This window comes from Sparassis crispa (genome assembly GCF_003851025.1).
Source record: "Sparassis crispa DNA, contig_000004F, whole genome shotgun sequence".
NCBI lineage: Eukaryota > Fungi > Basidiomycota > Agaricomycetes > Polyporales > Sparassidaceae > Sparassis > Sparassis crispa.
This window is the reverse complement of record NW_020939751.1, coordinates 2,086,871-2,113,089: the sequence shown is the minus strand read 5'-3', so window position 1 is coordinate 2,113,089 and position 26,219 is coordinate 2,086,871. Positions and strand designations below refer to the sequence as shown.

General features: G+C 52.3%; 9 protein-coding genes across 9 annotated transcripts; 4 read left to right on the top strand and 5 right to left on the bottom strand.

Moving 5' to 3' along the window:
- Positions 1–522: 522 nt before the first annotated feature.
- SCP_0507360 (hypothetical protein) lies at positions 523–1,580 on the top strand (the record flags this gene model as incomplete). The annotated part of the gene is made up of 7 exons (XM_027758793.1): positions 523–707; positions 757–1,103; positions 1,154–1,158; positions 1,217–1,263; positions 1,348–1,364; positions 1,428–1,462; positions 1,524–1,580. 7 exons carry the CDS (start codon positions 523–525, stop codon positions 1,578–1,580), a joined length of 693 nt encoding a protein of 230 aa, XP_027614594.1.
- Positions 1,581–1,681: 101 nt separating this feature from the next.
- Positions 1,682–3,692, bottom strand: SCP_0507350 (Putative methyltransferase-like protein; the record flags this gene model as incomplete). The annotated part of the gene is made up of 12 exons (XM_027758792.1): positions 1,682–2,140; positions 2,194–2,283; positions 2,349–2,418; positions 2,474–2,574; positions 2,655–2,751; positions 2,803–2,962; positions 3,032–3,105; positions 3,158–3,250; positions 3,302–3,312; positions 3,363–3,438; positions 3,501–3,557; positions 3,616–3,692. The coding sequence occupies 12 exons, from the start codon at positions 3,690–3,692 to the stop codon at positions 1,682–1,684; spliced, it is 1,365 nt and encodes a 454-aa protein (XP_027614593.1).
- Positions 3,693–4,597: 905 nt separating this feature from the next.
- On the bottom strand, positions 4,598–7,116 carry SCP_0507340 (hypothetical protein; the record flags this gene model as incomplete). Its single annotated transcript, XM_027758791.1, has 15 exons — positions 4,598–4,759; positions 4,819–5,009; positions 5,064–5,172; positions 5,234–5,352; positions 5,406–5,502; positions 5,563–5,582; positions 5,640–5,797; positions 5,856–5,971; positions 6,023–6,247; positions 6,312–6,376; positions 6,433–6,475; positions 6,526–6,625; positions 6,673–6,775; positions 6,827–6,999; positions 7,067–7,116. The coding sequence occupies 15 exons, from the start codon at positions 7,114–7,116 to the stop codon at positions 4,598–4,600; spliced, it is 1,731 nt and encodes a 576-aa protein (XP_027614592.1).
- A 308-nt stretch (positions 7,117–7,424) lies between these two features.
- SCP_0507330 (hypothetical protein) lies at positions 7,425–7,577 on the top strand (the record flags this gene model as incomplete). The annotated part of the gene is made up of 1 exon (XM_027758790.1): positions 7,425–7,577. One exon carries the CDS (start codon positions 7,425–7,427, stop codon positions 7,575–7,577), a length of 153 nt encoding a protein of 50 aa, XP_027614591.1.
- Positions 7,578–10,557: 2,980 nt separating this feature from the next.
- SCP_0507320 (hypothetical protein) lies at positions 10,558–11,763 on the top strand (the record flags this gene model as incomplete). The annotated part of the gene is made up of 1 exon (XM_027758789.1): positions 10,558–11,763. The coding sequence occupies one exon, from the start codon at positions 10,558–10,560 to the stop codon at positions 11,761–11,763; it is 1,206 nt and encodes a 401-aa protein (XP_027614590.1).
- Positions 11,764–12,016: 253 nt separating this feature from the next.
- On the bottom strand, positions 12,017–14,042 carry SCP_0507310 (Tripeptidyl-peptidase sed3; the record flags this gene model as incomplete). Its single annotated transcript, XM_027758788.1, has 8 exons — positions 12,017–12,073; positions 12,127–12,571; positions 12,627–12,770; positions 12,828–13,024; positions 13,083–13,193; positions 13,245–13,461; positions 13,516–13,781; positions 13,842–14,042. The coding sequence occupies 8 exons, from the start codon at positions 14,040–14,042 to the stop codon at positions 12,017–12,019; spliced, it is 1,638 nt and encodes a 545-aa protein (XP_027614589.1).
- A 3,448-nt stretch (positions 14,043–17,490) lies between these two features.
- SCP_0507300 (Delta(12) fatty acid desaturase) lies at positions 17,491–19,449 on the bottom strand (the record flags this gene model as incomplete). Its single annotated transcript, XM_027758787.1, has 13 exons — positions 17,491–17,649; positions 17,706–17,773; positions 17,838–17,886; positions 17,943–18,026; positions 18,088–18,159; positions 18,228–18,343; positions 18,397–18,436; positions 18,496–18,538; positions 18,588–18,608; positions 18,658–18,818; positions 18,875–18,991; positions 19,040–19,047; positions 19,098–19,449. The coding sequence occupies 13 exons, from the start codon at positions 19,447–19,449 to the stop codon at positions 17,491–17,493; spliced, it is 1,290 nt and encodes a 429-aa protein (XP_027614588.1).
- Positions 19,450–23,246: 3,797 nt separating this feature from the next.
- SCP_0507290 (hypothetical protein) lies at positions 23,247–23,660 on the top strand (the record flags this gene model as incomplete). The annotated part of the gene is made up of 2 exons (XM_027758786.1): positions 23,247–23,372; positions 23,421–23,660. 2 exons carry the CDS (start codon positions 23,247–23,249, stop codon positions 23,658–23,660), a joined length of 366 nt encoding a protein of 121 aa, XP_027614587.1.
- A 776-nt stretch (positions 23,661–24,436) lies between these two features.
- SCP_0507280 (hypothetical protein) lies at positions 24,437–24,930 on the bottom strand (the record flags this gene model as incomplete). Its single annotated transcript, XM_027758785.1, has 2 exons — positions 24,437–24,803; positions 24,878–24,930. 2 exons carry the CDS (start codon positions 24,928–24,930, stop codon positions 24,437–24,439), a joined length of 420 nt encoding a protein of 139 aa, XP_027614586.1.
- Between the last annotated feature and the right edge of the window lie 1,289 nt (positions 24,931–26,219).

Sequence of the window (26,219 nt, the reverse complement as noted above, 5' to 3'; positions counted from 1 at the left end):
ATTTCCGAGTTGTCCTGAGTCCCTGACTCCGATTCCGCTAAGCTCCGTGACCTCGAGTGCATCCCGAACTCACTATCATCCTGAGTATTTACACCAGGAGATTAATCTATACATAAGGCTTATGAGAATCATCCGATGTTAGTGTGGTGACATTCTCACGATGAATAAAATGATACGGATAGCCACTGGCAGGCTGGGATATCTGCGGAAGACTGAAGGATCGGCTGAGTACCTGAGGGCCCATATGTACAGATCCGAATATGTCGCCATCATCCTGGATGTCGTCAGTAGGTGGAACCGTCGCCATGAGAACTTTTTACAGCACGCGAAGCTTGTACACAGGTAAGACGCGCCTGTGGCTGCACGCGACTTGAGCGCTAAAGATTCGTGCGTCGAATTGCCGTCGGCATCGTTCAAAGTCCGGTTTCCCACGGGGGACTTCTCAGCGGGTCATCGGTAATGATCTCAGCCTCTATTACAAAGGAACGACTGTCTTCCTGCAGGTAACTAGAGGCTGTATCTATGAGCCTAACAGAGAGGCTCTCCACGAAAACTCAACGTCGCGATCACGTGAATAGGCGCTTCTTCCGCGCTCACGGGAAACGCTCGTGGTCACTGCTGTTCGCAACGATGAGCGCGGCCGCTGCTGACCTAAAGGCGCGCCGACGGGCAGACTACAGGTACTTCCTCACTTATCGTTCTCGCTGGTTAGCTTTTTTTCTTTCCTATCGCCTACTACATCTTACCTCTATCAAGGAGCGACAACGACCAGTATGCCCATATCAACAACTCCGTCTACTACCACCTCTTCGACTCCATAGTCAACACATACCTCATCACTCACTGCGACCTCTCACCTACCGCATCCCCTTTGATTGGCCTTGTCGTCTCTTCCTTCTGTTACTTCTTCTCCCCGTCGTCCTTTCCCGACGTTCTGGACCTTGGCCTCCGAGTCTCCAAGCTCGGGTCCAGCTCCGTCACCTATGAAGTCGGTGTGTTTCAGGAAGGCGAGGATGTGCCCAGTGCGGTCGGGGGATATACGCACGTCTTTGTAGATAGCGAGAGCAGGAAGAGCGCACCCATGGCTGATCAAACACGCAGAGGTCTCTCCAAGTTGCTCGCCTCGGGTTATGGACCGACCTCTAGACTGTAGCATCTGTATGTTGGCTTCCCACGGCCCTACTTTCAAGTTGAAAACACTCTTCTTATCATCCAGCCATCCCCCACCCCCGGCGCTGAAGAGATAATGCGACTTACAACAAGGTGAGGTCACTGTTTGGTCAAATATTCAAGGACAACATGTCGCTATGAACGTTTAGCGAGGTCTCTTATCACTCAACTGTATAGGCTTGGCGAAGCACCAGGTATGGTCAGGAGCTTTATGCTTGCGATGTCGTGTCATGATCGGTTTATTGACCTTCCCGCAGATTTTGTTTTTTTAGATATATTTATCGGAGCTAAAGTGATTCAGACATTTACCGTCATCGTTTTTATCGCTGATCATCTGTGATATCCACCATTAGTATCAGCATTTTACCATTATGGCTGGACAAACATGCTCATTCCTATACTGTTTCTGAGGCAGAGCATTAAATTTCAAAGTTGCCACGGTTGGCAGGAGATCACTGTTGAAAGGATGAAGTCGAGCACTGCACATGCATTGGGAAACACAAGGTGTTTACTAGCTAACGTCCGATATCAACATCGCGGATACTTTCCTCCCCACATGACTCGCAAAGCTCTCAAACAGTGCTCTGTCAATTCCACGTACCCAGTCGAACACGAGCGCCGACCCGTCTCCTCCTTGTGTCGTTTGCGGTACGCCTGCATTATCCCCTATATTTCGAATTCGACACAAGAAGGTCGGCCGAGAATCGACGTCCGTCTGAATGGTGCCAGGGTCTGCCTTCCTCCGTCTGCTAGCCCTCGACCACGTATCCCGATGCGCCGTCACCAACAAGTCGAGCGGACGTCGAGCAGCTTCTGCACACGGCTGGACTGAGACACTATCTATGCTAGAAAGTATGGACACCGTAACAGACGCAAAACGGTTTGGAATTGTGCCTGGATACGATTGCCGCAGAGTATTTCGGGGAGGCATGAGGCGCTGCAGTGCGGGATTAGCGACCCGGCCTAGACTCTGGACAATGCTGGTGTAACAATGTTTGACGATTGAATAACGGAATGACATACATCAGGAAGGTGGACGTCCCCGAATGACCATGCGATTGCCCATCGCCGGGTCTGTCCCTGGACGAACTCAGTGCATGCGTAATTTGCGATCTACACGGAGGGAGTGGGACGTCAGCATAACTGTGGGGTGCCGGTATACATTGGTATCACATCACATTTTTCTCGCGCAGCAGCGCAACGACATCTGTCAGAGACGACATCTTGCCTAGCATCGAAGTGTACCATCTGTGTAGAATGATGATGTCTGCGAATGGAGCCAGCGGTATGAACAACGCCATACCTGCAGCGCGTTTTCAAGGTCAGACTCTCGTTCACTATCTTCCGGACAAACGCAGCTTCGCCACCTGGGGTGATCATCTCGACATCGGCGCCGGTGCATACCTGCCGCAGAAGATGTCGGTCGCAGATGCACAGGCCAGAGCGGCTATGAATTATAGAAGACTAGATTGAAGTAAACGTACAGAGGTAGGCTCGAACTCCTTGGCCTCGGCGGAGTGCAGAATGTCTTCACGACTGCTATAGAAGGGGGGATTGCACATAATGAATTCGAAGTCCATGCTAACCATAGCAACTTAACAAACATTGTTCAGCACAACTAACATGACTTACTCTGAGGTTTCGGTTGATTCAACCTTTTCCGGCGTGCAATTTGGAAAGAGCGATAGAATGACTGGGCCAGCAGGATCCGACTGGACCACGGTAATGCGGTCCTGCAAATTATTTTGTTGCACGTTGAGACGAGCACATTGAAGTGAATGGTCATCGACGTCTACGGCGTGAGTTAGCCATTATGGAATATGCCATTTTTCAGAAGGAAAGAACCGAGCAAACTACTGACCCGTGGCAGTAAACCTCCATTGAGGATTAATTTGGCAGCCCAGCAGAGGATAAATTGCAGAAGCTCCCGTGCCGCTATTCGGAGCGATCGATATCCAGGAGTGCAAGAGAATGCCGAAGAACATACATATCAACTCCCTTGATAATTCTCTTCGATATTTCAGGTTCCGCGATGGAGGTCGCATGCACGATGTCTTGCATCCATAAAATGTAGTTGAGCCTGAAGGTACCGTGTATAACTTGTATTATTGCAGGATGAAGATACACTCACCTGTTCGGTACCTGTTATAAGCTCAGGATGTATTAAACTCCCTTCACCTATAGATACGTACAGGGGGACAAAGCCTGTCGTCCGGGATTGTTACAGATAATTGGAAATCGCGGTGAAGAAGTGCCTCCGTGAGTCGTCTGCTCTTCAACCGCAGAACAATCAGTTTCATGTCGGCTGGATGGCTGGAAAAACGACGGACCTCTGTCCTTCGTTGTCCTTGAAGTTGATCGTTGTACCTGTGGCCTTACTGATGAGGCTAGGACACGTCGCGTTAAGTTAAGAGTAAGAAAAAGCGCTGGGATAAGATGACCGACTATGGTTTGAGAGCAGGATATTGTTTGGCCAGATACGAAAAATCTGGTGGAGTACGATACGGGTTGCGTGGATGCATTGCCGCGGCGTAGCAATACCCGAGCACGTACTATTCACACTTACAACCTCTATGATCATATCAACAAGAGCCAATGCCCAAGGACGAGATCTAAACAACAAACGTACCGTCAAACAGGCTGCTAGATTGTCGCGTACAAACCTTTAATTCATTTCGTAATATTAAGTTCTCAATGATGGGGTGTGTGGTGGCTTCAACATGAGGTATGACCAAAGTAGTAATAGTAAAAGTCGCCCACTATTACCAGGATACCCTATTCGGCAGGCAACCATTCCCTGTTTAGGCAGTTAGGGTTCGGTTAGGGTTAGGAAGTTAAGGTTCAGTTAGGGTTAGAAAGTTCTGGTTGGGTGGTTTGTGCCCTCCCCTGACTGGTAAAAAATGCGCGAACTAGGCTTTAGAGTGCCCGCCTGAGCGCTCCCGGTTCGGGGGACCCCCCGAGCTTGCGAGGGAGGGGAGGGAGCGCGAATGGCGGGCCTATTCGCGCGCACGAAGAAATGCATTACATAAGCCAGTAATAGTTGGGGCGACTTTTACTATTACTACTTTGGTATATATTCCTTCAACATGACAGACGGCATCGGACGAACTTGATCTCATCAGGCTCTAATTAGTAATTGTCTCATTTGGGACGTCGATCGCGATTCCCGAGACGCCACAATGTGGTTACCCAACGCCAACGCCAAGTCTAACAAGTGAACCGATGCACAGTAAGACATGGCAAGTACTTCATTATTTATATTGCAACACATTCCACACGAGATCATGAGGAGACGTATCTTATATCGTGTCGACGCTTACAGCGCTGCTACCGTTAGATCCGCGTACAACACTCCCCCAGTCCACAGCTTGCGGCAGATAACAAAATTAATACACGTAGGCAGTTCATCGCTATGCGACTCAGTATTCTACACCGGGGGAGTGCACCCGAAGCTCGTAGCCGCACCGAGCTTGAACGTGGCCTTGATGGCCAGGCCGCTGCCGTACATTCCGAGACCAGCCATTGAGAAGCTGGCGAGCGAAAGGATGAGGTTGAACCACTTGAACCACCAATAGCCACTGAACAAGCCCTGCAAGAAGAATACGTGTGAGTGACTGGCGAGAAGATGGCGGAAAAGGTGCGACGTACGCGGTACCACCACATGCGACCCGTCTCACCTCGGGCATCTTTTAGGAAGTAGAAGCCGCAAATGAGGGCTGGCGGGAAGGAGTAGGTGAACTGCATAATGCAGACGGCGGCAACTAGGGCGGAGATAGTCGCCACTTGGGGAATGGCGGCACCGACGATGAACGCCAGAGCCCAATAGAGAAGTACCATGCCTGAACGATATAGGTCAGTGAGGGGAACGAGAACCGATAATTCATCATGCGTACCGGTCCAGATGAACCGACCGGTGCGGCTCATCAGCTGGGGTCCGTGCAGCATACCCTCGACGATGTTGTAGTAGGCCACCTTGATACCAATGTTACCGTATAGGCCGGCCTGTGTACAATGGGATGTATGAATGAGGTTATGCGGGAGTGAACGACGCGTGCACACTCACAGCAATGATACCAGTGATCAACCCGAACGTGTTGTTGAGTGTCTGCCACGAGTATTTGCTGACACCCTGATACGCGAGGGGTAGGGTGAACTGTCCCTGATAGGCGTAGACGAACACGCCTATACATCAAGGTTAGAAGAACTGCTTGCAGTGCCAGACCAGTACAACGCACCATACATCAAGTACGCTGCGAAAATCAACAGCTGGGCGCAGCACATGCCTTTCCAAAAGTCCCACGGACGGCGCATCTCCGCGAGCATCTCGGGGAACTATCGCATCACAGAAGGAATAAATATATCATGCTGAACAAGCGTGCCGGCTCGACATACAATCATAGCACCACCGTATGCTATTTTCAGAACCAGTCAGAGTTCAAGCCCGGTGTGGAGAATCGGATTGCGCTCACCGAACACCATCTGCATGATACCGTTCACTTTATTGTACAGGGGAGCGCTGACGAAGGTGGCGTGGACAATGGGGCCTTCTGGAACACCGAGAGAGGACAAGGCAGCTGCATAGTTTGGCGGGGAGTGCGCGACGAAGCCCATCGAAGTGAAAATGATACTTGGATGCGACCGTCATCAAATGGAATCTTCTCAGACAAGAGGGCACGCAAACATACAGCAAGTTGAGCCAGACAGCACAATTGGCCAGCCACCCGAAGTTCTTGAGCGTCCTGATCTGGCCAATCAACATACCTACTATAGCCCAGATCACGATGCAGACGGCGAAGCAGAGCTAACAAACGCGCTCAGTATCAATAAACTGTGCGCGCGAGACGGTACTCACTCTGCCTTTTGACATTTGACTCAACGACTGGCCATTACTGAGACAAATGGTACCGACATTGATGATGAGCTGGATCGTCTGAAGGATCGTGCAGATATGTTTTGCGGCTTTGCCGAAAATACGTTCTGCGATGTCAGAGTAGGTCTTGACAGGAAATATATCGGAGTCGAGTTTAAGGAACAGCCACCAGAGTAAGAGTCCGGTGTAGCACGCGATCGCTCCCATCTGGATAACGTGTCAATATCGCTCAGCATCTCGCAGTCTCGCACGAAATTGGAAGGAAATTTACAAAGAAGTAGAGAATGACACCGGGCACATAGCCGACCTGGCTGATGGCGAATGGCGCGTTGAACGCTAAGCGGAAAAGGTCAGAGGCGCATAACATGAGAGCGTTGAGCGCGATCACGTACGACCAAGAATATCAGTGGTGATGAGGTAAAAGACAGCTGCCCACTGGAGCGACGTCAGAGGCTTGGTGAGTCACACTGCAAGAACACACTCACCGATGCTGTGCGCAGTGCGCGCCGAGCATTGATCCTCTCCTTCTCATCTTCAGTGAGGTTGGCCTCCACAGAAATGTCGGGAAACTTTTCATTCTTCTCTCTGGATGGGGGATCAGACGACATAAGACGCCTGAAGGCAACACTTACCCGATGTTGGATGAGCTGGGGGACAGAGTAGAGGGACCCTCCATCTCGAATTTCCGTTGACGGTCGGCATGAGCGCAATACTCCTCGAGGGTCACCTTGGCATCTAGTGTAGGGGTGAGACGGTGACGAAACCTCGGGAGGAGGGAACCCATACGCGGATGTGTGGGTTCCAAAAAGTCATGACCGTCCTCTTGTTTGTCGACGATGCGAGGGTCGCCCTCCAAGTTGGCAATGCTGGTGGCCATGGTGTGTTGCAGGGACGGAGTGTGGAACTGGGAGAAAAAGAAAAGCGTCCGGGAGAAGTAGCGGGTTCTTATCAGAGGGCGCCTAGACCCATAAGTTGTAGGATATCAGGGAGTGGTGCATGTGCTCCCACCGACCATATGGTGCTCACCAGTAAACCGGGATGCCAGATCTCTCCGAGCGCAGGGATCTCGCTACCATCTCAGGCCCGCCCTGCCCCGGATGTGGTTTTTCATTTTTTCCGTCCTTGAGGCTTTGTCGCTCAGGAACGCCAGCGAACGACACCCCACAACGCTTGCTCCAGCGTACGCAGGCAGCATATTGCACGTATCGCCTGCTTATCACGCGTGCGGAGCAGCTGTCGCGGGAGCATCATTCATCAAAAAATGCCGCTTTTGTGGAGAGGGTCGGCATCAATTCTGTCTGTTCAGAAAACCCGGAAAACTAACGTCGCACGATTCACGAAATCCTAAAACTCAAATGAGCTGCATTGCTCACCGAGCATCACGATGAGCACGCCATGGCGCCCACGTGGCCCCCTTGGTGCCAACAGCGTGCTCGTCGCCAACGGATGCGCGCGCATGAGAGAAGACAGATGGCGACTGTCGCTGCTCGAAGCTGTGCAAGGAAGAGGAAAACTCGGAAACAGCCGGCGGCACTAACTTTGATCGCAGATTCCTTTTTTTTCACGTCCGCTTGCGTCATCATCCAGCCATTCTGCTGTGATCTCCAGACAAAGCCGGCCTGCTCCTTGAAGACACTGACAAATCTTAGTACAACTTCACGTGCTCTCGACGACTTCATGAAAATCCGGAACGCATTCTGTGAATCTGTACGACCTCAGAACATTCTCTACGTACACTCGCGACCGCAGCTGGGTCTCAGTCGATGGCTGGTCATACTCTGCAGTCTCTCGCGTGTTCTGGTTCGTTCCAGTTTGTGGAGCAGACTGGGTTGTCCGTCGCGATGATGGCTCGTCGCCGACTCACCCCGTCTGACCAGTGGTCGGACCTGACCGGCATCTCGGTTCGAATGCATCGTTCGTGACTCCATGCTGACCTCCAACGAGTTCTGTCAGCTCGAATGCAATTCGGATGTCAGGTAAGTGTGGGTTCGTCCACCTCTGACGCTGTGAATACTACGGAAAACATTGCATAAAGATTTGAATAAACATCATTTCGCGGTTATTCAAAGCAGCACCAGAATTGCTTCTCTCGCTCCGCAACCTAGATACGGGAGCTATGGGACGGCCACAGCTTTTCATTCAGTTCAGCACCGCAGCTGGTTTCCGGAAATGCAACGTGGTTGCCTTGGCCAGACGACTTTAAGCTTCATCGCGACCATACATGCGCCTACCTGTCACAGTTGGCAAAATACCTAGTAGAGGCAAATCAGACGTCTACTTTGACAATGCGGCAGTTCAACGCCTTTAATTGCTCATTCTTCTTGACCCGTTCGTTGCCAGAATTGATTGATCGTTCGGCTCCAAAATGTCTGTGGCGGTCGCTCTGATATGAGGACACGCTGTTCGGCCGCTGCATTGTTCACAGGCTCTGCGAGCTACGCCGCAGATACCTTCCACGGTCAGTGCACGCTATCTTTACATGTACCGTACAAGCGCACTGATAGCTTCATCGGCGCTCTCGTTCCCGCCGCAGTCAGGTGCAACACTCCAGCATGTTATCGTCCCCTCGACCTAGCTAAGATCCGTTCTACCCAGCGCGCATGTCCTCGTTTGCGTAGAGCGGTCTCACCATTGTCCACCCCGATCGACCTTACTTGCTCCGCTCAAGCCCTCCCCAACAGCGCATCGTGACGACCTGACTGATCAGGGCATGTCATAATGCCGCACATATTCCTCACCTGACTATCATGTATCCTACCTGAACATGTACTTTTCGTTTTATCCGATGAGTAACGCAAATTCGAATTTCCAGTCCTTGAAACATCGTGTCCGAGGACAAGGCGAATACTCTGGCGTTGAATATGCAAGAAATCACGCGGTAATTGTCCATTATTGCGTTGGCACGGATCAACATATGTGCGGGGACCTTTGGGAAGGCTAAGTAATAAACCCAAATTATTAATGCTTCCACCGCGGCCCCTCCACGACCTCTGCGAAATTTCTTCAGTGTCTACATAATGGCATACACTGAGTTCACAAAGACGTGTATACTTCTCGAGCTCCACATCTTACCTAGCCGATAATGACCCCCAAGTCGACCCACCACGAGACTCGTCGACCGCTGACAGACGGTCAATTAAATCACAGGCAAAACGACCAGCAGGCCAGTGCTGCACATGGTCGCCCGCCCGCCGCCCAATCTGTGCCGGCGGGGCGCCGATTCACCGGCACCGCAGTCGGGGCGGGGGCGCCTAGCGACCGGTGCGCCCGATCGGCGTCCACATGGATCGGGGGGGCCCGCCTGGCCTCCGCGGCTCCGCCATGTCCTGCGTCCGGTCCGCGGACGGCGAGGGACGGCGGGGCAACGACCTTACGCGTACTTTGAGATAACGGCGAGGAAGATCCGTACCTTATCGCATCTTGCACCATAGTGATACAAGGATCGGAATGAGTAGGATGACTGTCGCGGGAGGTGGAAGTCCAGACCACCGTAGAACGCGACTCAACTGCTCTGGTCTTGCGACTCCGGTGGACTTGGTCGGGAAGGACAGGACTCTCCTCGTGCTACACGTCGAGCGAGAGATAGAGAGGCTGGTGCACTCTGACGTGCGACGACGGTGCTCTCGTCGATTGCTGCGGTGCAGAGCCCGAGAACTGTCGGGGCCGCCGTAGGCAGAGATATTGTAGATAAGATTTTTTTTGCGGATACGGGCTTACATGCACACTCACCATTATCTGTGTCTTTTGACAAAACGTCAGAAGTCCGGACGGCTCCAGTTTGATACGGTAGACGTAGAATCTGCAAGGAACCTGATGACGTGACAAGTTCTGACTGGCCCATGTTTTGCGTACAAGTTATCTACGGCCGGGAGTCTAAACTCGTCGCTAGAAAGATTGCCTCTCTTCCACGCTTCACATAATGTTATACAGCAGCTTAGGTGAATCCCAGTTGACTTCTACTCACTTGAATCACCTTCCAGGATGGCTAAAAGGCCTAGTTACTAAGTTGTAGTAATGACGCGTCACGCGAACACGACGCGCGCACGTACGTGGCTCCAATTGGCAAGTCGTTATGATGTTCGTTCTTCGCAACATACAATTATAACTGACTGTATGCCAGTGAGGTATGACACCACCAAAACATCCTCGTCTGCCCATGGCGGGCCACAGCGTATCTTAATTCTTATCTTAATTCTTTATTTACCTTACTCATTGTGACCCAGTCCAGGAGTCCCCAAACCCGATGAGGTGCGCGAGCTTTTCTTGCTATCGCTTATAGACAGCACCCATGATGTCTTGCTAAAAACGAGTCTAGTGATTGATTCCTTATTTACGTGTGTACTGCATTTGCATATGGACTGCTGTATACCGATCACGCCAGCCGACAGTCCCATCTGCAATGCCAGCCCCAGGGCCCAAAACGACGCGTGCGTGGTCGCTACGGTGCCCACTTGGCTGCTTCGAGTTGCCGCGTACTTCGCTTTTCGACGTTTTCTTAGTTCTTCCCGGTACGCAAGATGGTCAAGCTCTCCCGTCGTTTCTATCGCCTTGATGTCGTCATTCCGCTTCTGGTTATGGCTTTATCCCCTCTCGTCTCGTCCACTCCTGTCAGCGAAACCTCTGATTCTGTAACAGCATCTGCAGTGACTACCGGTGCTCCTACTTCCGTCCCGGGCTTTGCTCCACAGTCCCCATCTCCCTTTGGTCCCACATCCGCCGTTACATATGCAGTATCAATTTGCGTCGTCCTGCTTGCAATCTTCCTGATACTCGCAACCGTGTTCACGATGAGATACCGCAAGCGTCGATATGCACGCAGGATGAAGGACGCGCAGGCGTTAAGCCTCCAAGGCGACAGCGAAAGAGAGAAATCTTTGCGAGCGCTCCCTGCAAGCGCCGTGGAACTCGTCCACTTCCGCTCATCTATGGCTCTCATGCGTCCTCCTAGCACAATTTGCACCCGAGATATCGACAGCATCAGGCGATGCAACTGTCCCGACTGTATCACGAGCGTTCGCGGTATCCATTTCCATATGATCAACCCGCCTCTCGTCGGCCCTGCCAGTGGAATTTCACCTCAGTCTTCAGGCTCCCGCACTCGTGTGCAGCTCGGCGGTACCGCCCTCCGCGAGGCTGATGCACGGCGGGACGAGAACGCCCACCGTGAGGCCAGCATCCACGCACAGTCGAGTCCCCCGCTCTCTCCACACGAGCACGAGTGGCAGCTCTTGCACAAACCCGACGGGTCTTCTGCTCCATTCACTGGGCACGGTGGTGTCTCAGCTCGTCCTCCCAAGTTCAATTCAGTCGCCCCCCTTTCCCCCTCGCTCGACAGGTCGACGCCGTGCGCGCTCTCGGATGACGCCGGTTTGACGTCGCTGCAAGGGTCTCCCGTCGCCGCATATTCATCGAGCAACGAGAACGCCGCGTTGGCGCAATTCAAGACCCTCGATGTCGACACCGGAGAGGCCTTCTGTCTCTCCTTACCCGTCTCTGGCGCGCCGTCTCCAGCGATCGCGAGCAGGGAGAAGGACCTCGCGAACGCGGACGTCTGGCTAACCGATGCCGACTGGTTCTATGCCGACAACAACTGTGTTCGGCCTTTCGACCTTGGCGTCGAACCTGACGAAGAGGCCTGTGCTCCACCGCGAGAGTCGCTCGCGAAGAGCCCTTCTGCTGCCGCGCCGATCGATCTGACGAGTCTGCCCGAGTATCTCTACTGATTGCTGGTAGATTGGCTGTGATATCGCGTATGTTACGACCTTGACTTTTACAAACCTAATGCTGCAGTGTTCCTTAAGATGTTGGGCTGTTGTTTGCTCTTCCAAATCACAGCTTGATGGTAAAATCTAGATGACTATTGATGATCTCAGCACATCTCGATTGCTTGTGCGACATACACCGAAAATCCTGTGCTGTCATAGCTACATCTCCAAAATTCCACCCAGTAAGCCCAGACCCAAGCACCCTACTCGCCTACAGACCGGCTGCCGCTCTCAATTTCTCATAGTTCGGTGTTCCAAGGCCAGTGACCTGTAGTACACAAATCTCAGCAAGTGCGCAGTAGTCTCACATGAACAACATACCGGATTCCAGCCAGCCATCGCGGGAAACCCGTCTGTGCCACACCCGGGATTGGAGCCTGAGGTGATGTCGTTGAATGCTGAAGCGGCAGGCCCATACAGCCACGGGTTCAAGAAGCCGAGCGGATCCTCTCCTGCAAGCGCCAGTTCATTATTCAACAAGGCGATGATGCTGGCGAATGTGGGGGTCGACGCGCTCGTGCCTAGAACACTGTTGACAACGCCATTCAGCACAATTTGGTAGTTTGTGCCCTGAGCGGACACGTCTGGATATCCGCGCCCAGTTCCATTGTAAAGACCCCCGTAAGTGTTACCGATCTGCGAGACGTAACCAAGTTTCGCTACTTCCTGGTACGACGGCCCAACGAAGATGTTGGAGAAGCCACCACTTGAGTACGGCGCAGCGATCTCAGGGCCAACTCCTTCGGTTGCGCCTACGGCGGTAACACTGGTGGAATGTGTAAAAAGGTTGTGTTCTAGAAGGAGTTGCAAACGTAACGCACAAAGGGCAGCCGGATGGAAATGTAGGCAAGAAGCGATTGCAGGGCTCCCCCCCGTATCTGGTCCCGGCAACACCGCCATCTCCGGAAGAGAATAGAAGAGACACACCGCGAGCTCCGAGCTGGGCATATGCATTGCAGAGGTTGCTGAAACACGTTAGTGCTGCGCATGACCCGCTGCCATATCAAGCTGAACGAGCTCACTTCGCAAGACCTGAAGAGATATAACCTTCATCAAATCCATAACTAGTTGTCACGGTTTTTGGAGGTTCATCTGCTGCAAGGAAGAAGTCTGCTGCATCAAGGAAACCCCCCAGACCATCATGGTATTCCGAGCCAACGGAGAGGAAAGTAATGGGGACATATGACGCAATGCCCACAGTATACTGGGTATCCAAATTCTATTACGCAAAAGGTATGAGTGGATGCGATTTTGACTGCGTTGAGAGCATGACGTACAGCTTCTAGACCGGCACTTCCGAAGTTCTGTGGGTTTGAGCCACCGTCGAGAGTCTCCAGCGAGAAAGTCGTGGCGCTCGACATATCTGGTCTGTAGTCCTCCAGAAAGGTCTGATACACGAAGATGAGCACAGCATACTCCTAGTTTGCAAGATAACGCACTGCGAGGTCAGCTAAATTTGCATATTCATTGATAAAGCCAGTGACAGCCAACTGATTGGACATCTCAGTAGCAGGGGTTGAAGGTATACCATAGAGAGCCTGCAAGCACGCAGGGGTGACAGCGTTCGCGCAGGAGTCCTGCCTTTCGTGTACTGTAGCACGAGTCGACTTGGTAGACACAGAGAAGGGAGAGGAGCTCGCTAAATAGATGGGGAAGCTAACAATAAGATTGTCAGAGACAGGCTACTGTTTTAGGGTAGCAGCGACGAACGTGATAGTGGGATGAACGAAGTCGAGGTGACCCTGTAATTCTGCAGGGATAGAGTACGCGAGCGTCCGAATGCTCTGTTCGCATGAGGCCGAGTGTTCGAAAGTGGAGAACTCAGTGTCGAAGAGCTTATTAGCCTGACTGACAGAAATGCTGAAGCCCATCCAGTCGCCCGCCGGAGTGAGCACAGTGGTATCGATGTTATTGGCTTTCAACCAATTATTCACGGCGGCGAGGCTTTCTGCGGCAGGCGAGACAAATTGCGCAGCCTTTCCAACGCATACCAATGAAGATCAGTCCGTCGAGCTCTCGAGATGAATCGTACGGACCTCCTCCTTGGTCAGGTACTTGCGGTAGTTGACACTTGACGGCGTACTGACATCGTACAGGGCTTGCTCAAGGCCTGCGGGATTACTCTGCACGAGCGCGAGGCGCAAATCGAGGACCGTGGCCGGCGGAGCTGGACCGACGAGAGCGAAGCCTGTGGGAACGCCATCGCGCTTTTCATGCAGCTTCATGTTGCGAGACATGGGATTGCACAAAGTAAGAAGAGCGAGGGATGCGACGAGGAGGACATAAGCGAAGACCATCTTGGAAACGACGAGAACGGGAGGATGTTCTAGACGATGAGATCCAAAGGGCAAGGTCTAGCAGACTTTATAGGGCTGCTATTCAGGAGGGTGCATGGGATGTCAATAGGTCATGGCGTGAAAACGGTAACTGAAGGAGTGAAAAGTCTAGGGCACACTGTCTTGACAGCCACTACAAGTCATGTGTCGCAAGCACGGAACAATAGAGGAAACGGTATCTCAATCCTGAGCAGTTCACTGCTTGGACGGACAAGATACCACTCGATATGGGGCCGCAGAAGTTGTGCGCCGACACACATGACGGATTCTGAGGGCGAGCATGTCAACCTCTGACGGAAAAGGGCTGAGGTTGGACGATATTAAGTCCTTGACCCGGAGATGCGCCACAACAGTGGCATCAGCAGACCCACATCACTATTGCTTCGAATAAGGCTGACAGTAAACGGACACTCACAAGGCGGAGTCGAAGGTGCCAAAATCGCGTTGGCGCCTGTCTCGACATACCCATGAGCTTCGTATGTAAATTTGAAGACTTTAGAGGCCTGAGATAGTAGAGGAGGTGAAGATGCTACTCACTGACTAAACCGTGGCATCAGCGAACTTCGAGTCATATGTCTAACCGCCGACCGACTTGGTCTTCTATATGACACGTTGAAGTAGCGGTGGCACCAAACTCAACAGTAACGAGGATGGCGACACGAGGCCGGTATTAAAAAGGAGAGTCTTCTGTCGCAACTATGCTGGCGCACGTTGACCAACGGGCATTTGTCTCGTTAAAATATGTCCTTCAAGCGCCCAGCTCGCGCGGCTTCACGTTGAGAGATATGGACTTGCCAATAGCAGTACTGACAAGCAATGAAATCATGATAAAAAGAAATACCACGTAAAACTCACAGAAGACCACAAGACACTCGGATCCTCCTTGAGGAAGTCCTCGGGAGATGCTCAGCGAATATGCGCGAAAGCAACTGGACGATATCTTGTTTAGATATGAGAATGCACGACAGAAGACACAGTGAGTTAGGTATCTGACCCGGTGCCCAGTCAGATTCAGGTATTCAGAGCGACGAAAGCGGCATACCGGGCCCGGAGGCACAGTCCGAGCCCCGGACAGAAGAATCTTGCTATGCAATTGCAAGCATCGACGCACGGATCCGGTCCCATCCTGACTCAAGGTGGTACGCTTGAAGAGCTCTAAATAACTTCATGCCATCGATCAGAAATGTCGGGCACGGAAGAGTTGATTAATGTTGGGTGCTGACCGCGTGACAATGGGGATGCACCACTTCGCGTCTGTCACGCATCACGTGCAAGTTAGCGTGACGCAAATATTGGAAGGACATTTTCCAGTAGTACTTGGCCTTACTTGTCCTCTCATGGCTCAATTGGTAACCCAATATCAGCATGCAAATGGGAATGGAAAATGGCATAGCTGTGCAACCAGGAAGCGAGAGGCAAGGACTTCCAGTCGCGGAGGACTGGGGGCTACGTGTAAGTACTTGTCTCCGCCAGGCTCGAGATAAATGTGAGAGTGGTGGCGGTGAAGCTTTGAAGAGCGGTAGCGATGGCAGGAAATTGGATGCGCGAGCCTGTTATTCATGTATGATAGACTAAGTATTCAGATATGCAGACTGAATGGTGAATCAGAAATTTGTGGGTACACACGGAATCCGAGATGCTCGAGATTCAAGAAAGAATGCACATGGCATGAATGGCCAGGCCCTCACTGCAAGTTATACGTTATGACATCCAATACCTCGGACAATGCAACCTACCTCGCTTTGACACGTCTCCCCGGGAAAGATGGATTACTAAGGCAGCTTTCCAAGGAGAGCTTCCACATACTGTGCGCTCTCCGCGCTCAAGCAGCCTTTCCCGATGAATGTCAGTAACTGGTGATAATGGTCGACGAACTCCCTGACTGCCGGGAATACATACTTCTGGGCGATCCCCGGTGAAAGAAGCTGTTGCGGTACAGTCCGCCGCTGACGGACCAAGGTCGTCGGTTTGAAAGGGCGCATGCCTGTGAGGAGTGCCCTTAGTTGCCGACGCTATATGGTCGAGTTCGTCGTGCGTGAGCGTCTCGATGACTTTGTCGAGCGGAGGCACCCGGCGCGTGCTCCATGCAGCTGTACCAGATGCTTGAGGGCTAGTCAGAAGGGGTGAACTAGGGACCGAGTGGGCGGCGCGCAAATCCTGGATAGTGGATATTGCGGGGTACGGCGCTACGGGTTAGGCGAATCTTGTTCCAGGCGGAAGATGCAGTGGACTTCTTCTGCGAGGTCGCCACCGTACTTGATCAGGACATTGGGGCCGGTTCTGACTCATAGGGCTTGGAGGTCTGTATATGACATTTGAGTCAGGTATATCTCGCAAATCTTGGTATCTTATGGTTTTGGAAGCCCGGAGGCATGGGTGCAGTCATACTTAAGGCGCTGGTCTGTACAAATCACAATGGAGTTGAGTGAGTACATAGACCCGATCGCGGTAACAGGACCGATCTGACGAACAGGACCGCAGATATACGCGATCAAAACTGCGACCGCCGTTGTTTGTTTTCGTGGAATCTGAGACAAACGATGTGCTGCACAACGACAAACATTAGCATCACTGTAGCATCGCACAAAGAGCGGCTCTGTCGCACCAAAACAAGAACGTAGGGGTCAGTGCCACGGTGGGTGGTGGTATATATACTAGATATGGATTGACTGTCATCCATAGCCATATATAGTGAGCAACGGAGACTAGGTGGTGGTAGTGTGCACAGGCAGTGGACGATCATGATCGGTGGGTGGGTACATGTTTGCTGGCTGTTTGCGCCAAGTTTGCGCAAAGACTTGGCACATCTCCGATGATATCGATGACGCATTGATGTCTTGCAGACACCGAATTTCCGACAAGCCTCTTACGAGCTCAGGTTGCTACTACGCTGTTCCAAGAAAACGAGGCGAAAAAACTATCCAAATTGACCAGTCGAGTGTCCTGACGGAGGTTTAGAGGATAAGCTCGGCTCGATGCTTCATGCTCTTGGGCTCCGAAACTTCTCCCAGCTCGACGTTGACGCTGGTGAACGGAATGCGATTGAGTCTTGTTGGCGCACCCGGGACGGGTAGTACGCCATGTTCAACAACTGCTTCCAGCTTTCGTCTAGATGATAACGCACTCGACCCATCGGCACAAAAGTAAATTTGCAGCAAGTGCCCAGTAGATCAGTACATGCGTCAGAGCACCGACAACCAGCAATTCTTGGCCAAGGCTTGTCCGCGGCATCTAAACGTGATCCACACCTGCAGACCAAATCGAATATATGCGGTTCAGAAGACGAAACTGGTCAAAGCAGCTCATGACTCACCTGTTCCCGCGAAACCCTCAAAATTCTGCACGCCACTCAGTCCATCTCAGCCTCTCCCTCTGCAGTCTTCTCCACCGCATCCCACACGCACTCACGCCCCACCTTCCCCTGCTGGTTCTTGAAGAAAACAATATCGCCGTCCGGCTCCACGAACGTGCACTGCGTGAACGAGCGCCAGAGAGCGTAGATCGTGGGCTGGGACACACCCCATTCAGCATGAGCATGAGACAAGGCACAGGATGACGACTCACCGTGGAGTCGTAGTTGTAGTGCGCCCCAAGCACGGGGCGGATTGCCTGGGTCACCTGAGGGAGGTTATCTGCAACACGCGTCAGCGCCAACTTGGATAGGGCGATCCAGGCCGAGGTATGTCCGAGACGCACAGAACGGGACAGAGACGAAGAGGTGGTGAGCAATATGGTCGTGCGCGATCTACAGTGGACACATCAGCACCGTTCCAGGAGAAGAAGCGGAAGAGGCATGCGCACCCCGTGCCAGAAGACGCGTCCGATCCACCCGAAGACAGGCCTGTCGACGGTGGCGAGCGCGCCGCGGAGGAACGTCCATTGATTCTACAACAGACGGGAACGAGTGAGTAGATGCGCACGTAAGGCGACGGTGGAGAAGACACACCTCGCGATAGTAAGGGACTGTCGGGTCGCTGTGCTGCAAGTACGTGAACATGACGATCCAGTTATGCGCCCACTGCCGTTTCAAATGTGAGGTTCGAGGTGCGCTCGCGCGATGACTTGATGAATGCTCGAAGCACTCACCAGCCACGGCACGAAGTACAGCCTCCATACGTTTCCCCAGCTCGTCGTATACGCCCACATGCCGATAAAGACCAGCATCGCGCCGATCGTCATGTCCGATACAATGATCGCATCGCCTTTTCGACTCCAGAGTCAGCGAGCGTAAGACACACGATGAGGGCTGACTCACGGTCCTCAGGCTTGAAGAGCTTCGCGGAGGGGTTGTAGTGCTGTCGCTCCAAGTAAGCGGGACGTCGATCTTCGGACAAAAATGGGTGCAGCGACTCACGCTCGTCCACTTGGGGTATTTCGGGTTGCCCTTGCGATTATGTCTGTGCCCATCATGAGACTACCTCGCTCTCGCGCAAGACGCGAACTTACATCAGGTACAACTGGAAGCCTCTGGCAAACTTCAATGGCCCGTCTCTCAAAACACTGATCAGCCACTCACAAGAACTGCCGGATCACCATCTTGAACAGCGTAAACGCGGGAGTCTCCTCGATCATCGTCTTGTAGTCGATCGCTCGTGCCTCGCTCTCGGACGGGAGACGCAGGTCCGTACGAGTCGGCGGGTGGTACGTCTCGTCGCGCGCGAGGTGGTTCGTGCCTTTCTGGGAGTGCAGATAGTCAGGCATTAGATCCCGGGGGTGCCAGGAAGGAGACTGACATGGTGAGAGCGGTGGGTGACGCGCCAGGCGAAGTACGGCGTGAGTACGGTGGTGTGCAGAGTAAGGCCGAGCACGGTGTTCACCCAGCCAGCGGGGAAGAGCGCGCCATGTCCGCACTGGGTGCATTCTGAGTGAGGTTACCATCGACCGAGAGAGCTGCGTACCTCATGTCCTGTAAACTGCAATCAGGAATGAAACTGGAACGGAAGGGAAAACACTCACCCAACGTCCACAGGCCAGTGAAGAGGACGCTCTGCCAGAACCAATACGCGGCCCACAAGCAAAGCTCCAGCAAAGGCCCGATCCTACCCACACACCCGACAACCGCACACAACTGACCCGCCAGCGATCCAATATGGGTAGCAAATACATAGAACCCAATGGTGAGGGCAACATGACGTCCGACATAGATGAGGCTCTTGAGTGTGCTCTTCTCGAAGAGATGGCGAGGGACCGCGGCGTGAATGTCCTTGATGGAGAGGTTGGGAGGCTGGAACGGACGGGCCCTACGAGCTTGGTACTCGGGGCTGTCGTGGATGAGCGGTGCCCAGTACGACTTCACACCAGCGTCCATAAGGAGTTGGAGGGGCGGGGAGAGATACGACGGGCCATGGGGAGAAGCTGGGGAATATGTAGCGGGCTTCGTGAGATGAAAGTAGATTGTGAGAGATAAAACTGTGTTCGATGGAAAGCTCGACACCGACTAGCACCTAGCGGATCACTCCTCTCCCCAGCCTCGAAAAGGTCTGCCATCTGAGAAGACTCGGGGAATGCCAGGAAATCAAGACGGACATATTCAACGCATGCGATCCATCTCCGGCTGGGTGACAGCTATCATTAATGGGTCCCGGGACGCACGAGGCGGAGCGTCTCGCCCACGGCTGAGAGTCTGTACGACGCGGAATCACGCTCCCGACGTGGTGAGCACAAAGAGGTACCGGTAGCGTTGAGCGGTTATGCACGCAATGATGACCGCAATCAGCGACCCATAACATCATAACTTAGCCTCCCCAGGTAGAGTATACACTCTGCTTCACCTTCCTCAGGATATCCGTGTCCGACCCACGAACGCATGACTCCTCGATTCTGAATACCGACAACGCCGAGACAGTCGTGAGAAGCTCCTAAGGTGCCACAGTGATACACACGATATATACTCACTCACGGCTCTAAGTTACAGCAGAAGACGTACACCCCCGTAGGTAATTGCACCCTGTCCAACAAAATACCTGGAGCATGACGAGCGTGAAGAAGCCCAGACAGCATGAACTCACCACTGGGCCGATCGCTGACCAAAAATTCACCCCATATCCAAATTCAAGTCTCGCTGAGTCTCATGGCACTTTCTCACAGCAGCATGGCGTAATGAGGGCTCAGTGGGAAACGAACCTCTATTTCGTCCACGCTACCGACCGCAGAGAGCGCGAACATCACGGAGACATCCGAGAGGTGGTTGTGTAGTACGAAGCATAGCCACCTGATCAAGGCGCCTCAGGCCTCAGGCCTCAAGGGCGACGAAACGAGATATAATTCACCAGCTTCAGAGAAATTCAGATGGACAGAATGAAGCTCCAATACCTGCGTCAGAGTCAGTAGAGGGGCCGGTGCCAAGCTAGTGGTAAGATATATTTGTATCTATTTTTGACCTATCTGCACACGTTTCTGCGAAAGGCGATGTACAGCAACCCCTTCGCCTCGAAACGTGAAGTCCACACGGTATTTGGTGTGCCGCCGCTCAACCATGAGAAGCGGGTGAATAAGGACAGACAAGAATTCCAACAGTCGATAGACAAGGGCGATTGAATGCCGAGTTATATAATCCAGGAACGACGGCGGTATGAAATATCGCATGCAGACCGACCGAACAACAATATCAGGTAGAAAACAAGTGGTTCTTTCCACTGTCCGCAGCGTAAAGCGTCAGAAGACACTCTTCTGGAACTGGGGGGTCCTACTGAACCAGGCCAAATATAGGTCAGTTGCAAGAGAACCTCAATTCCCACCTGATCGGCGGAACATCACCAGTCATCTCATTTCCTGGAACGTGCCCGGTAGCGTCTGTTTCTCGTTCGCAACTTCTTTCCCCGACCGTATTTTTCTCCTTAACGGGAGTCGCGGTGACATCGTCGGTATTGATGGGGTGAATAGGTCTGCGGAAGTCTCGTCGTGTTTCTTCGAACTGGACCATGTCGCAGCCGGAGGAGATGAAGAGTGATACTAAATGATATTCAAATCAGTGTAATCTGCGATAAATCGTACAAGACAAATTCAGCATGGAAAGTTACCACTGGCACGCATCGTACGCAGCAAGCGTCATCGGATTAATGGTACATCGAGGATCGAGCCCTCGCCGAGCGCCACGCAATTTGCCAGACGTTCCATCATGGCCGTCACCGGCGCAAAGTCCTCGAGGGGCATGCAACCCTGCACGGGACACTTATAGGGCGAAGAATGAGCACAACGCGGCAGAGCTGCAGAATCCGGAACCCTCGACACCGTTACCTGCTATTTGATCATCACGCGCATGAGTCGTCGAAGTATTGAAGTTAATTGCAAAGTTGTGTCGCCACCTCTTAAGGTTTGTAGTTCAGCGGAACACATCCTCGTGGTAACGCATCAGTCGTAACTCACTCGTACACCTGCATCCAGCTATTGTCAGACAGAACAAAAGTGCAGAACGATGCGCAGACGGACCTACAGGTCATACAAGGTGAATTTCCAGGGAACGACAAGCAGTAATTACCCACGCTCTGCGCGAGTGGAGATTAGCATCCCTCAGGCAGACAGACAGTCTGCTTCGACCTTCGTATCTCAGGATATCCGTGTAGGGCAGAGCTCGCACCGAGGAGAAAGCACCGGCGAGTGAGCGACTGGAGTTGGCAAGGTTACAAGGAGATGCATTGTTTTATGAGCCGTCGTGCTCGCCCACGATGGAGGACAGGCAGAGCAACACTAGAATGCGGTGGACGTGGGAGGCATAGGGCTGGTTGTAGTCAAGTTGACCGATCACCACTGGCGGCCCCTTGGTGTCCATGTGCCGATTGCGGGGAGTCTAAATAACAACAACTCGCGCACGACTGTTGTTTGGTCACATCGCTGAGTCTGCTCCCTGAGGCCTGATGTTTTAGCCTGACGAATAAACTCTGAATCAGTAAACGCACCTACTGTTCTCCTGATCTAAGTCAAGACAAGGCAATGAACATAGATCCTGGTGAGAACATCGTAGTCAGATATCCTGAGGCACGAAGGTTGAAGCAGAGTGTCTACACTCTGCCTTCAAGAGACTCAATCGCAGGCCAGGTCACGCCGGCGGACGTCGCGAACGGGCCTTGGCAAAACTGAAGAAGGTATTTACCCACGACTTCGCGCGTGGAATGCCAATTTTCTGGAACCAGCATCGAGGATGGTCATCAAGCAGAAATACTATGGCACTGTGGCGATCAACCCAGCGGCGAGGTTCACCGGCGCACTCTCCATGCTACGCGTAGCTTTCTACCTCTGCAGTACGCTGACCCCTTCTAAGCTCAACCAAGGTGCGACTCACCAAGATACATAGTACAGTCGAACGACTGTCGGCTGAAGACCTGGCGGCGTGTATGGAGGGGCTGATACATCTCACTACCAATGCCGTGGTTGGGACGGTCAATCCCAACACTGATACCAGTCCCACTGCCCGACCAGTTCTGTTTGTGCGACCTTAATGCATACCGCTCCGCGTAGTGGCGGTTCTTCAAGATGCATCAGCAAACTCACACAAGTATGGTTTGATCTGGTGCGTATGGTTGCTATGGTTAGTGTGGCACCACACTGAGCTATACTCTACCATACATTCTGATTCCCTGCCACAGTACAACACAAATAAGATATACTGTAATTTATTGCATGATATTGACTACTGTACATGTAGAGAATGTGCTACTGGCCACAGGGCAACTGACTTGACTCCACATTCTGTCGAGCTTGTTTCATGTTCGAACTTTGAAGCATCCGGTGTGCTAAGTCCACAAAGCATGTGACTTTGTTGAACAAACCAAATAAGTCACAATACATTGACGCTCAGCGATGTCCTCTGAGACTTGTTCGTCTTTATTCTAACCTAATCCCCCTGGTCCCCACTTCGAATCCTATGGATCGTCGTTCGGCAACTTCGGACCTTTGCCCCCTGGCCCTGCTCCTTGGAACAATGGTCAGGTAGGTCTCCAAAGCAACCACTATCAACGAGCCGTAATAATTAACACTATTGAAGACGAACGCTCCCCTTTTTCCTATCGACACAGCTTCATTTACGTCTAGCCATCTCAACCTGTTCCAGGTAGGAAGGCCTGTGTTGTGCTGCGTATCCAGTTGCTAAAATTCTGTCAGCAATTCGGGATGACACCAGCTACGGCCGCAGGAGTCCCACTGCCAGCATCTGTGGCGTCGCCCTCTGTTCACACGCGACCTATCTCTACCAAGGCGCAGTCTGTTGCCGACGCTGGTGCAAATCGGGCAAATCGGGTACGTGATGAATTGCAATGAGCGACGGGGAGCTAACATTTTCCTCAGATCAGGTCTCCTAAAGCACAATCACGCGTTCTTTCTCCAGCTCGGACGGGGGGCGAAAGACCTTGGTCGCCATGCTCCGTTGCATCTCATGGTCAGTCACTGAAGTCGCGCAACACTCAGAAGATACAATGCACCGTCAGTCGCCTCTCACAGAACCTCTTCCACAAGGCCAACTCAGATGCCCTTGGCACTACGCCAGCCCCCGCGCGCCGACGCGCTCTCCGCGACGCACGCGAGTGAGCACAACGCGATTGCGGCCGGCGGGGGCCAGCACGCCGCGCGCATGGAGCACCACCGCCACACTCGAGCACGCTCACAGTTGTGCCATCACTCTGTGATTGAGCTTGGTTGCCGGTGTCTTCAGTTGCCATACCGTCCCTGTAGTATTAGCTAGTAGTGTCCTAATATATTTCATATATTCAATTATCAAAAATTGGACCATCGTGGATGGCTCGAGTATGGCCCGAGTATAGCTTGAGTATGGCTCAAGTATGGCACCGGACTTCTCTGTCTGGTAAGTGTATGGTGCCACAGAATGCATCGTGGAAATACGTAGGTCAAATGTAGTGCCACGAGCGTTTGTGGCAGCGTGGCGCGTATGGTGCGTCTGGCACCAGACTCACCAGACTCGTGCGAGTTTGCTGATGTATTAAGCACCCTAGAATTGTTCTCCCGAAACATAATAATGCCCTACCACAGTCTGCAGAATTCAAACAGCTTCCTCGAAGCCATCTGCAAAAAGAGTTCGTCTGCGCTACCACTGCACAGAATTCCTGCCAGTGAGGAGCCGCGACTTCGAAAGACGACGTGATATTTGGGAAAAACTTCCTTCTCTCCTCGGTTTGGGGGATCGGGCGCGGCTTCTGGCTGCAGAAGCCGTGTCGGCAGTGATGAGCTAAGGCGTGTTTCTCCCTCGGCGTGCTGCTTCTACTGAAGAATAGATCTGTGAGTTGTTATGAACGGGAGTTGCTTCAGTTTCCAAAACAACTCTGGCGACTACTCACATAGTATATCTTTTAATCGCGAGAGGGTATGAGCTTCAACATGTCGAGGGATTCCGCAGGAACCATTCCCTTCCCAATCAATGCTTTAACGACATCATGGCACCAATCCTGGCAGTGAGGAAAAAACTCGAAATTCTCGAATTGCTGGTTGGGGCGATCGACGGCCTCAATGGTGGCTAAAATCGATGACATCTCTCCAACTAGTTCCACACCCAATGCAACTCGGTCGGTAGAATAGGCACGGTCGTCCAGGATGCTGAAGTTCTCCGTCATTTCATACACCATTTCTCCACCGGCAGGCCCTCTATTGAAGACGTGACAACGGCGGCCAATGGTGCCATTGTCGCTGATGAGCAAAGCCCAGTGGCGGAGAACGGACCTATTGAACGTATTGACAATCATAAGCACCATCCCGTAACTTCCATTAAGTCGCCGTAGGAGACCAGGACATACCCCCCATCGACTTTATTACTGCGGGCTGCGTAGACGACATAGAGTCTAACCATATTCAGCGTAAGTTGGAGATTGCACACAGGCAGGATGGATATTGATGCAGGTCCGCGGCCGAGAAGGGCGGCTAGGACTAAACTCTATTTGAATCGTATTTGAATTCACGGTATTGCTCCAATCCAGCTCTCTCTGAAAAGCTCGAGGTTGAAGCAATATATGTACAGAATTTGTACGATAAACTTTCAAAGCTTCCTCTAGTCGACTCCTTTAACGGCAAGCTGCTGAGATACCTCCGGCTCTCCTCTTGAGCATTAGTGTAAGAGTGTCGACATCCACGGCGGTAAGTGATTGTGTATTCCATTCCACAGACCACGCAAAGGCGTATAATATAAAATGCAAGCAAGTACCATTACAAACTATTGCAAGCCGAAGATACACTGATCCTTCTTCTGATCCTATAAAGATCCTATGTAGATACATCTATTTCAGCGTCCATCCTTTGGATGCAAAATCTGTCAACGACGATCCGATCGTTAACTTGAAGAAGGCGCATATGGAGTTCAATCTGTCAAAGTCCCATAGAACAATAGCGGCACAGGCATGAAGATGAGACACGCAATGCAGGACCGTAAGGTGAAAGGAGGGGAATTCTATGGTGGCAGCAATGTGCTTACAATCCTCAGCTGCAGTCGACGGATGGTGTGGTGACTATGGATCGCAAATCGAAACATTGAAAGACAGCTTGTACAATATCAACGCGAAATCTCTTCGTGAAGGGCTATGGCTCACCTCACATTGCCACTCCTGCATCGCGGAGCTGCGACCAATCACCTAAGCCAAAATCGGAGGGCAACTCCATCCACACCTGCTGTCTTCCCTCGAGGTGTGTCACGTACATAAACTGATGGCACTTCTCACACAGATGGCCCAGCTCGCGAAGTTTGTCAAGCTCTTCGCACATACACTGGCAAATTAGCGCATGCATATGACGCCGTAAGGAGAGCATTTTAAGGACGCGGAGCTGCACAGCAGAGAGCGTGCTTGTGCAGAGCGATCTGCTGATGCACTCGGAGCTCGCAAGAGCGAAAACGCGCGAGAACGCCATCGCGCATTTGTGTGCCAGGATGGCCTTGCCATTTATGCACCTTACCAGGTCTTCATGAGAAAGATTGTCAATCATGCCATTGGCCAGAGGTATGCCCTCCAGGAGCTGCGTCGCGTCCAGCCTAGTGCATTGGTACAGCGCTAGAGGCAGTAAGGTGGGCTCTGGCGTGAGATGGGCTAATTTCACCACCGAAATGGCGTCTGAGGGGCGTAGAAGAAGAGGTCGTTCATCCCGTGTGGA